This window comes from Balaenoptera ricei, chromosome 6 (genome assembly GCF_028023285.1).
Source record: "Balaenoptera ricei isolate mBalRic1 chromosome 6, mBalRic1.hap2, whole genome shotgun sequence".
NCBI lineage: Eukaryota > Metazoa > Chordata > Mammalia > Artiodactyla > Balaenopteridae > Balaenoptera > Balaenoptera ricei.
In genome coordinates this window covers 112,693,057-112,706,611 of record NC_082644.1, presented here as the reverse complement: position 1 = coordinate 112,706,611, position 13,555 = coordinate 112,693,057, and the positions used below count along the sequence as shown (strand labels likewise).

The window sequence follows — 13,555 nt, the reverse complement described above, 5'->3', positions numbered from 1 at the left end:
TCTGTATTATGGATATTAGGTAGAAATGCACTTGTTTCAATCATAGCAGAAATTACATTTGGAGAATATAATTACTTGATTTCCTAGTGGTGTGAAATACTTTTTAAAAATTGTGCTTGTCTGTAACTGAAATGTTATAGAATTGTAACACTATAAGGATTATAGAGGTATATTTATTAGCTCTCTTTGAGAGGTTGAAGCACAATAATTTTCACGTAACAGTTCTTATCCAAGTGCTGCTAATCTGTCGTGCAAATAATGAAGCTATTTGGTTGCCTATCTAGCTATTCACAAATCACTGTAATCCTTGAAATGTAGTCTTGTTGCTCATTTGTATTAAATTTTGGGTATTGTGGGTTAATACTTTAGAACAAAATCCATCAGTTCAGCTCTGTGAGACAAGAAACCATTTGGATTCACTAGTTTTATGTGTTCTCAGTAGAATTAAATTTGAAGGGGCTATTTACCACCAATGACTAAGGGGGAAAATTATATTGTCAATATCATTTGACTTGAACAACTGTGGTATTGTAAAAGTCTTATCTGTTGTGTTTCTAAATTGCTTAAGCCATACATACTCTTAAGGATGTTTTCCTATTGTGTTCCTTTTCAGCAGCCTTTTTCTGCTTTGTCTGTTATGGCTAATATGTCATAGATTTTAGAAATTGAGAAGTTATCAAAACATTTTATTTTCTTGATCATCACTTTTGACTCTTGTATGATACGTGATTTGTCAAAGGATAGCAAGCCTTTCACTACTTCAGTAAATGAATATCAGAGTAAACACTGTGATTCTGCAGAGCAGATTCAGTAGGCCCTTGTCTTTTCCAATGTTTTCTTCTGTTATATGGTGCCTACCACCTTGAGGGCTCTTAAATAATAGAGAATGGAGAGTTAAACATTGTTTTGATGTTTATTGAATAACAAGATTACAGAATATTTGATTTTTGTTGTCAGTGTATTGACATTTTTGCATTGATAAATGTTCTCTCTAGGAATGTGATTACATTCATCAGGTGTGAACTCTTGTAAATGAATTTTGTATCTTGAATTCACGTATATATTAAGTGTATCATCGATATAAAAATAAACATTATTTGCTTAAAGTTTCTGCTACTTCTTCAGAATTGTTGACAACATAAGGGCTAAACTGATAGGGTTTGCTTCTTTCAGATAATTCCTCGGTTACCTGAAACAGTCTTGAGGTTGAGGATTTGATGCTATTGTTTTAGTTTGTAAATTTCTTCTACGTCCTAGTCTTGGTTTTTTCCCTGCCCTCCTCCTGGTGGGACACACTGAGGGAGGGATTGTTTCAGGGGATTGGGTTGAAGCTGCTGGCCCTCGGGCTGGTGTTGGGTCTGGGCAAGAACATGTGCACCTTCAATGTGGAATGTCTGGCTTGGTTGGCATTGAGGATCCGGAGACCCGACGTAGGCTACCAATTTGTACTGTAACTTTGTACAAGGCAGTTTTACCTCTCTGGACTTCCTTCATCTGCCAAAAGTTGGAGGCCCATTAGTGGCTAGTAAAATGAATGTGGTGGGCTGCCGCTAGCGTGTGTTCCTAATGAAATGCAATATATCAGAGTGCACTATATAATAAGGGTATGATGATTCCGGAAACTCTTCTTTCAATGACACATTACGTGTCCTACAATGGGTCACAGGCACAAAACTTAAAACACCCGTTACGAAGCGCGAGTTCCCAGTACTAACGTGTGGAGCCACAGGTGCGTGAGGAAGGCGGCAGGGGCTTGCAGGGACAAGGCGGCCGTGTAGGGTGCAGACTGGGATGCAAGGAGAGGAGTGAAAAGTCTGGGTTAGGCCAGCGCAGCCACGGCCTGAGGTTTCCACGCCACAGGCTGGCACCACCGCAGCAATCAGTTCTTTCCCCTTTGCACCAGGCTCCTACCACTTCCCCCGCTCCGCACCGCCCCCTTTAAAAAAAAAAAAAAAGGAAAGAAGTGCTTCAGCCACCCAGTCCTCCTACGAGGGTTTGGCCGCTTGCTGACGTGGCTGGCCGGCTTCAGAGAGCGCCCAGCCCCGCGCCCTCCAGCGGTTCCGGCCCAACCGCCACCCCCAAGCTCGCGCCGGCCGCCGGGGAAGCCGCGCTCAGACGCATGCGCACGGTGGGACGGCCCCGCGCGCAGCCACTTCCGGCGCGCCGGTGGAAGTGCGGTTCCGGGTCGCTGCTCTGCCCGCAGGCCAGCCGTGGGGGCTGGTGACGCGGGCCGGCGCTCACGAGAGGCCCCGGAGGCGGGGCTCTGCCGGCTGCCCAGAGAGCGGCAGGTGCGCGGGCGGGGACCGGAGACACGAGCAGGCCCCTCTTTCTCCCGGTGGTCTCGGAGTGCGCCCAAAGAGGCCCCGACTGGGTTGCCCAAGACCCAAGGCGGGGGGCAGTGCCGGGGTGCAGAAAGGACGAGGGTGGGGGCAGAGGCGGGCTCCCCGGCCTGGGAACCTGAAGCCTGGGGTTCCGGAATTTCCCCCCCTGCGCGACCTTGGACCAGTCACTCTTCCTCTCTGGGTCTCCGTTTCCCTGCTGTCAAATGGGAGACACATTGGTCCTTCCCTTCTTTGACAGTCTACGCACGGGCGGGTCTGGAAGGAGACTGAGTGGGATCCAAACTGCTGTGGCAGGTGGCTGGCCCCCGGGCATTAGGAAGCTGTCTTTTACCCAACTTAGCCATCCTTTTTCTCAGCGACTTTCTTAGTGCGAGTCAAGGCTCTGGGGTCTGGCCCGGTAAACAGTGTGACTGTCAGAATCAACTGAAATAAATACTGGCCCTGGGAAACCTTAATCTCGTTAAAGTTGTTTTGCTCACTGCTCCCAAGGCGAAGTGAGTTTAGCCACTTACTACAATGAGAGGTTCTGTTCTTTGTGCCTTTAAGTGAAGCTCTTAGGCAAATCACAGATGCAAAGACCAGGGTGAGGGAGGGGAGACCCCTGAGGATTGTGGTAGCGACAGATTTTCCCTCCCCCTCACCTTAGTCCTTCCTCCCTCCTCTTCCACTCCCCCTGCCCCGACCCCGCAACATTTTGGCCTTACACTTGAGAGGAAATATTCAATGCATTTTATTTTTGTCTTCATGCAGGACAGAAAGCTTTGACCTCCAAGCTGTTTTAAATCTAGTAGATAAGCCAGGTGAGTAGGTGGTTTACAGACATTGAAGGTAAAACTTTTGAAGAATTGTACAGACTTAAATGGATGCTCTGAAGTGGTAAGAAGTCATTTGTACATCTTAGAGCGGAGCTTAGCTATCCTCCACAAAATATCAAAAGTTAAGTTTGGACCCAGAATGTAAATGTTTCATGCACGTTAGGAGGGAAAGATGTTTGAATATCATGTAAAACATTGTGAAAAAAGAAATTGACTTGAGGTAATTTTAATCACTCTTAAAGAGAACCACACAGCATTTCCAGGAAACATTTAAGGATATCGGATACGTGTACAATACAGTTGACTGGCTTGCCTGTTTTTTTAGGAAAAAAGTTGTCAACATTTTCTAGTGAACAGCTGATTCCAAACCATCTTGGAACATTAGAACATGATACCTTCTCCCTGTATTGAGTTACATGTTTTTGTCTAAACTGTAGTTGAACTTAATATTATTGGGGGAAGGATTCAGAAGCATTATGTTAATGTTTGCTGTGGGAAATTTTACTTGATGTGTTACATGCCACAGCCAATGTGGTGTAATTAAAAAAAAAAAAAGAGTAAGGACTTGTGAGTCAGAGTCCTGGGTTCAAACGCCAGCGCTGCATTTAGCCACACAATCTTTGGCAGATTACTTCACCTCCTTGAGACTGGATTTCCTTATCTGTACATGCATCTGTAGCACCTGAGTGCTTTTCAGATGTTTAGTAATTGTGTTCTAGTAAGTGTGCATGTAAACTTATGAAACTTAATCTTGAAACCTGAAGCTTAACAAAGCAACCCAGATGTGAAATTTCTCTGGTGTTTAACTTAGAGCGCTCTTTCATCTGATTTATAGATACGCTATTGCCACAAGCCTTTGGCCCACATTTCAGTGGGAATGCAGCTAGTTTGGATATCTGGAACTTTTTAGGCACGTGTCTCGGAATTCCTGGTTGCTGGCCTAACGACTGTTGTAGGGGGTTCAAGACCTGGCCATCAGTGCAGGATAGCCACACAGCAAAATGTTTGCAAAACTAAAGAAGAAAATTGCAGAAGAGACTGCTGTCGCTCAGAGGCCAGGAGGTGCTACTAGGATCCCACGATCAGTGAGCAAGGAATCGGTTGCCTCCATGGGAGCTGACTCAGGAGATGACTTTGTAAGTATCTTCTCTAGTTTTTAATGTTTGGTATAGCCGCATTGTATTTTTAAAATAATATTTCAGGGAATCTTTGCAATAAATATTTTTTCTTTTTTTATTATTTTTTAATAGCTGTTTTATTTTTTTATATGTATATTTTTAGATATTTATGTATTTATTTGGCTGCTCTGCGTCTTAGTTGCGGCCCTCGGGATCTTTGTTGCGGCACGTGGGATCTTTAGTTGCAGCATGCAGGATCTTGAGTTGCAGCATGTGAACTCTCAGTTGCAGCATGTGGGATCTAGTTCCCTGACCAGGGATCGAACCTGGGCCCCCTGCACTGGGAGCGCGGAGTCTTTAGTCACTGGACCACCAGGGAAGTCCCTCCAATAAGTATTTTCTTTTAAAATTGCAAGATTATTTGTAGTTTATATCTGATTCTTCTTGCTCTGAGGTGCTTTTCTATTTCTTTCTTCTTATTTTTCATCGGTCCCTTTGCATATTCTCTACATTGTCCTCTTGTACTCTTTTTCCATCTATATACCTTGTGCATCTTCTTTTACATTTCGTTTCTCAAAATACCTTGGCTTTTTGTGTCTGCACATATATACACTCTAAGTCGGTTGCTTAGCGAGGTCTGTGAGTTTGGTGTGGAATTAGCCAGGGAATTAGCACTATTTTAGTGGGAAAATTGATGAAAAGATTGCACTGATGGCTGCATTGTGTCCCTTATTTGTAAAATACCTTTGTAGTTGGAAAGATTTGAGGATGCTGCTGTGTTAGGTAAGTGTCATGCCTTAGGATTAAAATCGGGTCGGTGGCATATGACAGGATCCTCTTAAAGTTAGATAACTTAAAAGAAGTTATTTATAATGCTTGATATATGTAAAAGAATGTATGTAATGTAAATGTAAAGTATAAGGCATAAAAATAAAATGAATGCTTGTTAAATCTGTCACCTATACAGAGAACTAGAACATTATCGGTACCGTCAAAGCCACTTGTTTGCTCCTTCTTGGTTCCCTTCCCTTTCCGCCCCTTCAGGTTACCTGTCCAAAAGTTTGTGTATATCAATCCTTTGCTTTTTAAAATATCCTACCAGATACATATATATTCATAAGCAATCTGTTGTTTAATGTTGCTTATTTTCAAACTTTATAAAAATGGTACACTATAGATGGTTCATTTATTTTTACTGCTGTGTAAGATTCCAGCATTTGAAAAGGCCACAATTTGTCTCTGTCTTCTACTAGTGATAGATACTTGAGTTGTTTCCATGGTCAGATGAGTCGACCTCCTCCTTTCTTATACTACCTGTTCAGGTCAGATTACGTGGCAGAAGCTATTAGGTTATTGGGGTGGAACAGTAGATGACCAGATCTAAATTATCATTGGCTCCTGTATTTAACAGGAAATATAAATGCACGTTTGATCACCAGGCTGAAGGACATAGTTTTAATGCTGAGTTCTGTGGCAGAAGTACTTGCTTTGCCTTCACGCTGACTTGCTAAATGAAGTCTCTCATCTTGAATGTATTCCAGATATGGAGATTGGCCTGAATTCAGGAAATACTTTGCTGTGTGACTTCTAAAGTTATCTGTTTGAACTTATTTATGTATACATTCTGATCTTCACTCCCTATCTCCAGACCTTTATATCCCATTGCATATATTTCTCCGACCAGGTGCCTTTCCTCTGGTATCTCAAATTCTAACATGAACAAAACTGAATTCATTAACTCCATTTCCACATTTCCACTTCGTCCCCCAAGTCACCAGCAAGAAACCTTGGAGACATTTTAGACTCTTCGCTTCTTCACTTCTTGGTGTCCAATTAGTCAGCAAGTATTTTGGCTTCCATCTCCTGACTCAAACTTACCCTTTGTACTCCATTTACTAGTAGTACATTTTACTTCCATTTTATTTCAGGCTGTCTTTCTTTTGTGGACAAATGTGGTAGCCTATCTGGGCCTCCTGGCTCCAATAACTCCCCAAAGCGGACCTGTTCATGTCTCTCCATGCTTAAAACTCCTCAGTGGCTTCCCCATCATCTGCAGGATGAAGTGCAAAGTCATTATTATAGTATAATGGTAAACCCCTGTGGTCTTGTCACAGCTAACCCATCCTACCTTTATCTCATTCTACTTTCCTACACCCTGTGCTCCAGCCATATTGAACTTAATGTACTTTATGGAATGGACAACTTTCCATCATGCCTACAAATGTTTGCATATGCTGTCTCCTCTCTCTGGAATTTCTCCTGTGTCCTCCTCTCACTTCTGAATTCCTCTGACATACTTTTGTGCATCCTTCAAGACTTGGCTCACATGTTACTTCCAGGAAGCCCCCTTGACCCAACCTGCCCATCTCACCCCCTCTACTCTTTATCCCTACTGGCTGAATTTGGTCCCTTGTCTCTTATATCCTCTGTTACACTGCATTGTTGTTGATGATTTGCTTGTTTGTCTCTCCCACTAAACTGGGAGCTTCATGAGAGGCAGTAGAGTAACAGTTAGGAACTCAGGCCAGGTTATGGAGGCAGACCTGGATTTGATTCCTCTTTCATCGTTATTGTGTGACCTTGGGCAAATTTTTTGTCACTTTTCTATGCCTTAATTTCCACATCTATAAAATGGAGATAGGAACTATACCTGTCTTTATTAAAGTATGTGTGTTGGGGCAGGGCGGGCAGGCAAGGTTCTCCCCTAGGTTCGATTATTCATTAAAAGAACTCACAGGACTCAGCATATAGTTTTGCTCACTGCTATCGTTTATCACAGTAAAAACATTTACTACAAAGCAAAATTAGCAAAGGGAAAAGGTGCATGAACAAAGTCTGGAGGAAACCAGGCACAGGCTTCCAAGAGTCCTCTCCCAGTGGAGTTGCATAGGGCACACTTATTTCCCTCAGCAAGGAATTGTGACAACATAGGATAAAATGTTGTCTATCAAGGAAGCTCATTAGAGACTCAGTGCCCAGGAATTTTACTGGAGGCTAGTCATATAGGCACCCTCTGCCTAGCATTTACCAAAATTCCAGACTCCCAGAACGAAAACAGGTGTTCAGCATAAACCATATTTTTGGCACAATTAGTTTAGGTACAGTGAGCCATTCTTATCAGCAATGGTGAGAACCCTTGTAAAATCTAAGTTCTCACAGGCCAGCCAAGGGCTCGCCTTACAAGCAGGCCTTGCCAAGGATAGCAGTCTCAGGCCTGGGATGTTAACTCTTTTCTGCATAGTATATAAAACACTTAGTATAGTGCCTGGCTCTTGATAAGCACTTCGTAATTCGTAGTTGCTGCAGCTGCTGCTGTTTTAGATTGGGACTCCGTTTCACCACTGTTCCCAGTGCTTAGCACAGTGCTAAGAATAGATGTCTCACTGACAGTAATAATCATAACGTGTACTACTAACAGATGACACGTATTAAAGCTAATTACGTGCAGACTGTGTTTTCAAGACCTGACAAGTATTGATTTATTTAATCCTCATCACAGCTTTGTGACGTAGGTTATGTTTGTTATCACATTTTTTTTTTTAATTTATGTATTTATTTATGGCTGGGTTGGGTCTTCACTTCTGTGCGAGGGCCTTCCCCAGCTGCGGCAAGCGGGGGCCACTCTTCACCGCAGTGCGCGCGGGCCTCTCACTATCGCGGCCTCTCCCGCCGCGGAGCACAGGCTCCAGACGCGCAGGCTCAGCAGTTGTGGCTCACGGGCCCAGTTGCTCCGCGGCATGTGGGATCCTCCCAGACCAGGGCTCGAACCCGCGTCCCCTGCACCGGCAGGCAGACTCTCAACCACTGCGCCACCAGGGAAGCCCCTGTTATCACATTTTACATGGGACGAAACCAGTGCACAGAGAAGTTAAGTAATTGGTCCAAGTTCTTGTAGTTTGTAAGTGGTGAAGATGGGACTTGAACCTGGGCCTTCTGCCTCCTGAGACTCCCTTTTAACTATACCCTCCATAGTGGACGAGTAAGTGGCTCAGTGGGTAAATGAATATTTAAAATGAGTTGTTCAACCACCTTTAAATACATTTTGGCAGTAAATGGGGAAGACTGAAGACTGGATATTAGATACTATTATTCTTAATTTTGTTAGGTATAATAATGGTATTGTGGCTATAAAGGAAAATGTCCTTATATTTTAGAAATGTTTATCAAAATATTTAGGATGAAATGTCAATGTCTGCTATTTAAAGTACTATAGTAGAATAAAAATTGATGAAGCAAATATGGGAAAAATCAGCAGTTGTTAAAGTAGAGAGAGAGTGTTCATTAAACCACCCTCCTTACTCTTCTTTATTTTTAAAATTTTATAATCAAAAGTAGAAAGATAAAGTGACTTATTTATTAGCAGTAGTAAGCAGTGCCCAAAGTAGTAGTAGTGCACATATGTTTTAAGATAATCTAAATTATTGGGAAAATTTGATGTCTCATTAATATAGTGATTTACTGAATGTATATTATCTGCTAAAGTTTTTGATGCATTTTACAGCTACAGATTGATATCCCTTTGTTTTATAGATGAAGATACTGAAACTTTATCAATGTTAGTGATAGATTCTTCATCACAGACCAACCAGCCTTTGATCCCTTGCTAAAGAACCTTCTTCCCTTTACCTCAGGATTTTACCTTTGGAAAAATAAAGTGATTTACTTTTTTATCGGAAAATATATTTTTTGTATTATGTACTTGGTGTAATATGATCGTAATGGATTTGTTTACCACTGTGTATTCCAGTAGTGTGTGCACGCAGACGCACACACACACACAATTTATCTGTTTTGCATCTTGTATCTCCTCACATTATAGATGGAGGTAGTGTTGCTTCTACTTTATAGTTAGAGAAACTTTTCAGTTATCACTTAAAGTGTAACCAAACCTAAAATAAGAGTTGTTGCTTTCTGATTGAATATCGTGGTCTCACGCTGCTAAAAACCCAGGCATGAATACAACCTCTTTTATCTGTCTCAACAGGCATCTGATGGAAGCAGCTCCAGAGAAGATCTTTCATCCCAGCTTTTGAGAAGAAATGAACAGATACGGAAATTAGAGGCCAGGCTTTCTGGTATGTCTAAGAACTCATAAGAAGCAAACAAAGGAAACTTGCCTTGCCTGACCCGCTTTCCCTATAAAAAAGCCAAATAGCATAACCTTACAGTTATTTTGACATATTTTGATATTCTCAGTCAAAAAGGAGCAACTTGTACCCCCTTTAATCCCTTCTTTTGTTAGTGTACTGAATAGTGTAAATTCAAAACTGAGTTTTAAAGTTAAAAAAAAAACCCAAAACTTACGTTTTTCTGCTCCTGAGATTTCTAGCCGTGGATATAAAAGGTATTAAAAGTATATGTAGATTTAACTATCTTTCACCCATTAGCCTAGCTTGCTTTCAGGTGGAGAGGGTTAGGAGATAGCATATTTAGGGAATGGCCAACAGATGTTGGATTCTTCAGCACCAGACAGGGTTTGGTGCTACGTTGCCACTTGCTACAGATACATATCACCTGTGTAATGTCGTTCTGGGTCTTTGGGCTACTTTTCAATGGTATTTCTAACTTCAGCACCTGTATAGAAGCTATAACTCTCATGTCTTTTATGTGCAGTTTACGATTTACACAACTCCTATTATATTCTTTGCCTGAGCAGGGCATATTTGTGATAGAGTTGTGAGTTCTTATTTTGGTTTCTGCCAGTAGATACATTTTGAAAACTTCAGCCTGTGAAGTGGTAAATGGCTTCTGTGTTTGTTTTTGTCCCTTGGCCTTATGCCCATTTTACTGGAATGAAAGCAACAGACTACAAAATTCACCAAGTTGTATGTGAAATATTTGTGTTTGTGTAGTTATCAAAGGTACATAGTATAACTCACAGCTCCTAGATAGTCCATTATCTCATTTTGTTCTCACTCTAGCCTAACAAGACTTAGTGAGATTAAGGTCACAGAGGTAGTAGGTGGTAGAGCTCGGATCCAAACCACTACAGTCTGCTTTAAACTCAATTGTTATTATCCTGTTACCCCTACCTGTAAGTAATATCAGTAACAGAGGTGAAGTAACTTTATATTTGTTCAGTGTTGGGGAGAAAGCTCTAAGGTAATATGGATCTCCCCTAAATAGTTTGTGCTTGACTGATGTTAGAGGAGAGACAGGGAAGAGGACTAACATTTATTAAGCCCACTTATGTCCTGGGTATTTACCTACAGGCTCAGTATGAATAATAACAACAACCACAGTATCAGCTACCCTTTATTGAGCATTGTGTGCAACGTGCTTAAAGCACTTAGTTTATTTTATAATTAAGGCATATAGAACATTTAGTTTATTATCTGATACATCCTTTGAGGTAGATAAATTAATATCATCATTTCATAAATGAAGAAACTAATACTTAGGATCAATAATTTGCTTAAGGTCTCTCAGCTAAGGACTGACAGAGTTGGGATTTGAACTAAAGCCTGTCTACTTTTCCACTATACCATACTATCTTCTTTGGCTACCAAGGTAATTAATTCTGACTTTCACCTTTAATATGTCATAGGCAGCTCAGTTCTGTGTAGAAAGGAAGCTGACTTTTCTAGAGAATTAATTACTTTTATTGCAAAGGCAATACTGTGGTAAGATGTTTGCTATTGCCCTAACCACTGTCACTCAGTTGTATGGACTATAAGTGAGCTGTTCAGTGAATTCCCTTTGATCTGTCCTACTGCTAAGACTGGAAAGGAAGGTGAAAACTGAGATTGGAAATTAAGTAATGAGATAATAGTGGTTTTCATGGCGGGGCATTTCTGATGACCAGACCAGGCCCAGTTCTTGTTCTCTCTCAAGGCTGAACAAATCTGCCTGTTTGTATTCACCATTTACACTGTGGGTAGTTTGTACTATACCTGTTTGCCTGTGTTGTTCATTGTTAATGGGAGGCTGTCTGCCCAGCTTTCCTTAACAGGAATGGTTTTCAGGTTGAGAAAATCATCATCATTTTCATTCATTTCTTTTTGTTTAATTAACTTCCTTTCCTGATGTTTGTCCATTCCTGGTATGTGCGTCACCCTCCTCATCCAAGACTATGCTGAACAGGTCCGAAATTTGCAGAAGATAAAAGAGAAGCTTGAAATTGCATTAGAAAAACACCAGGATTGTACGTATTTTTTTTCCTGCTTTTTTCAATCTTTCCAGGGTTTAGGTTTTTGAAATGAAACAATAGCGTATGGTTAAGTTTGTCCTTCTTCATAGCCCAAATCTTTATTTTATAAGTAGTGTACTTCTTAATCAAGTTGATATAACATTTATCTGATAGTTATAAGCATACAATTCATCCTTATGTTGCCTTATGGGCATGCTTCTTAGGAGAAGGTTATTATGTATCTCATCCAGTTGACTGGTTTATTGGCTGCCCTTAGGTTTTAGTAAAATCAAGTGCCTGGTCCTTGGGCCTACATTAAGAAACTTTGGTTCTAGCCATAGCTTCATTGCTGCTTTGTTCAATACATACATTTTGTTTAGTTTACCCTAAATCATATGTTCTCCTTTGGGTTCAATCCAAAAAAAGATGCTAACAGAAGTAGAAAGTTATTTTTTGTTGATATAATATATACTAAAAAAAATTTTTTAAGCAAAATAAAGTGGAAGAAAGGGTTTTTTTGTTTTGCTTTTTTTGACTTTTTGTTGTAATTCTGATAAAGTAGTAGTAGCCATCACTTAGCAATAGCATTGGTGTTTTCTGGCAACCTACCTAACTCAGTGTTCTATCACTGTATCATTTAAAAAGTTACCCTTTGGCATCTTCCTAAATGTATATACTTGACAAAAAAACCAAGAACAATTGGAAACAAGCTAAAACAAAACTGTGGTCTGTTACTAAGGGCAAAAGATTCTGGGAAAGTCAAGATGGGTCAGGTTTTTCCCAGTCTCATAATCCACTCTGTGACCTTGGCCTTTTTTGTTAGGTGACAGTTGTAAAGTAATCACATGGGCTATTTGACATGCTGTTTCTGAAATATCTCCATATCTCAAATAGAGCCTCTTTGTTAACAGCTTCCATGCGGAAATTTCAAGAGCAGAATGAGACATTCCAAGCCAACAGAGCCAAAATGGCAGAAGGACTGGCTTTGGCATTAGCCAGAAAGGACCAGGTATTTTATATGTGGCACTGACCAAGGCTGGTGGAAAGATTTCACTTAGTGACATGATTTCAAAAATCATGCCATAAACCTGGTAGAAGATATTTACAACCCAGGAGAAAAGGAATGCTATATAAGTTCTTTGAGATTTCATTTGGCCTTAGGGTGGGAAATTATTAAGGAACTTTACAGTTATAATCATGAAGTGTGTCCATAATGTGAGAGTATCATTTTCCAAACTGTATAACTTTTTAAAATGGAGAGGAAAGTAGTGTGTTCGTAATCTGGTGGTGAGCCCCAAGATAAGGAAAAAGGTCTCTGTCCTCCAAAAACCTGTCTGAAAGCCTAGTCCCAAAACACTTGCCTTTATAGTGGAGAAGATGCTGTCAAGCTAGTGATTATCCATGGAGTACATAGTTGTTACAACCTCTGTCCCAAGTTTCTTCATCCCCAGCCAACTAGACTGAGAGGAACTTCTGTAATCTCAGTAGAACCATCCACTGAACGATGCTGAATGAATGACAATAAGAAACTAATACTATTACTGGCTGTTACAATAATTATAAAGTATATTTTGTTCAATGGCATTTTAAATTTAAGATAAGCATTAAAATACTGTAATGATAATTCTGATTTATTAAGACAGGGTCAATTTATTATATTTCATTTTAAGAAAATACATTATTTCATCTGCAGTAGGTGGTGTGGTTGGTTGACTTGTTTTACAGTGTGTATTAGTCATGTCAGACATTTACTAGCCAGAAAAAAAACATCATTCGCCAATAATTAGTGAATAACTGAGATATGAATGTACATAAATGAAGAGAGAATCTAAAATCGGTGGACTCTGACTGTAGGCAGCTGAGATGTAGCCTTTTGTGCCAGTGGTTATTTTTCCCGTCTTCTGTGATTGGTGAATAAGGGGCATAATCCCTTCTCCTTTAACTTTTATCAGATGGCGTAAAAGATATTGGTAAAGTGAAAATGAGAAGGAAAATAATGATCGGGGGCTGCTGAAGACAACCCCTGCCCCCCGCCTGTTTTTCAGTAAATTAATTTTTATATAACAGTTGTGGAATTACCAACACAGCTGGTCCCAGCTACCCACTCCCAAGAAATAATAATAGTACTCATAGAAAAATACTCAGGAATAA

The 13,555-nt window shown here is 40.6% G+C and overlaps 1 protein-coding gene across 3 annotated transcripts in view; it reads left to right on the top strand.

Annotated features, from left to right (window-relative positions):
• Nucleotides 1–2,171: 2,171 nt before the first annotated feature.
• The window catches only part of GOLGA1 (golgin A1), a 54,790-nt gene continuing 43,406 nt past the window's right edge, over nucleotides 2,172–13,555 (top strand). For 2 of the 3 annotated variants that reach the window (XM_059925598.1, XM_059925600.1), the window contains exons 1-6: nucleotides 2,172–2,288; nucleotides 3,093–3,142; nucleotides 3,993–4,293; nucleotides 9,260–9,350; nucleotides 11,345–11,419; nucleotides 12,316–12,413. In XM_059925598.1, coding sequence (XP_059781581.1) covers nucleotides 4,159–4,293; nucleotides 9,260–9,350; nucleotides 11,345–11,419; nucleotides 12,316–12,413 — 399 coding nt within the window. In that variant the 5' untranslated portion in view covers nucleotides 2,172–2,288; nucleotides 3,093–3,142; nucleotides 3,993–4,158. The remainder of the gene's footprint in view (nucleotides 2,289–3,092; nucleotides 3,143–3,992; nucleotides 4,294–9,259; nucleotides 9,351–11,344; nucleotides 11,420–12,315; nucleotides 12,414–13,555) is intronic. The other variant, XM_059925599.1, reaches the window with a different exon arrangement.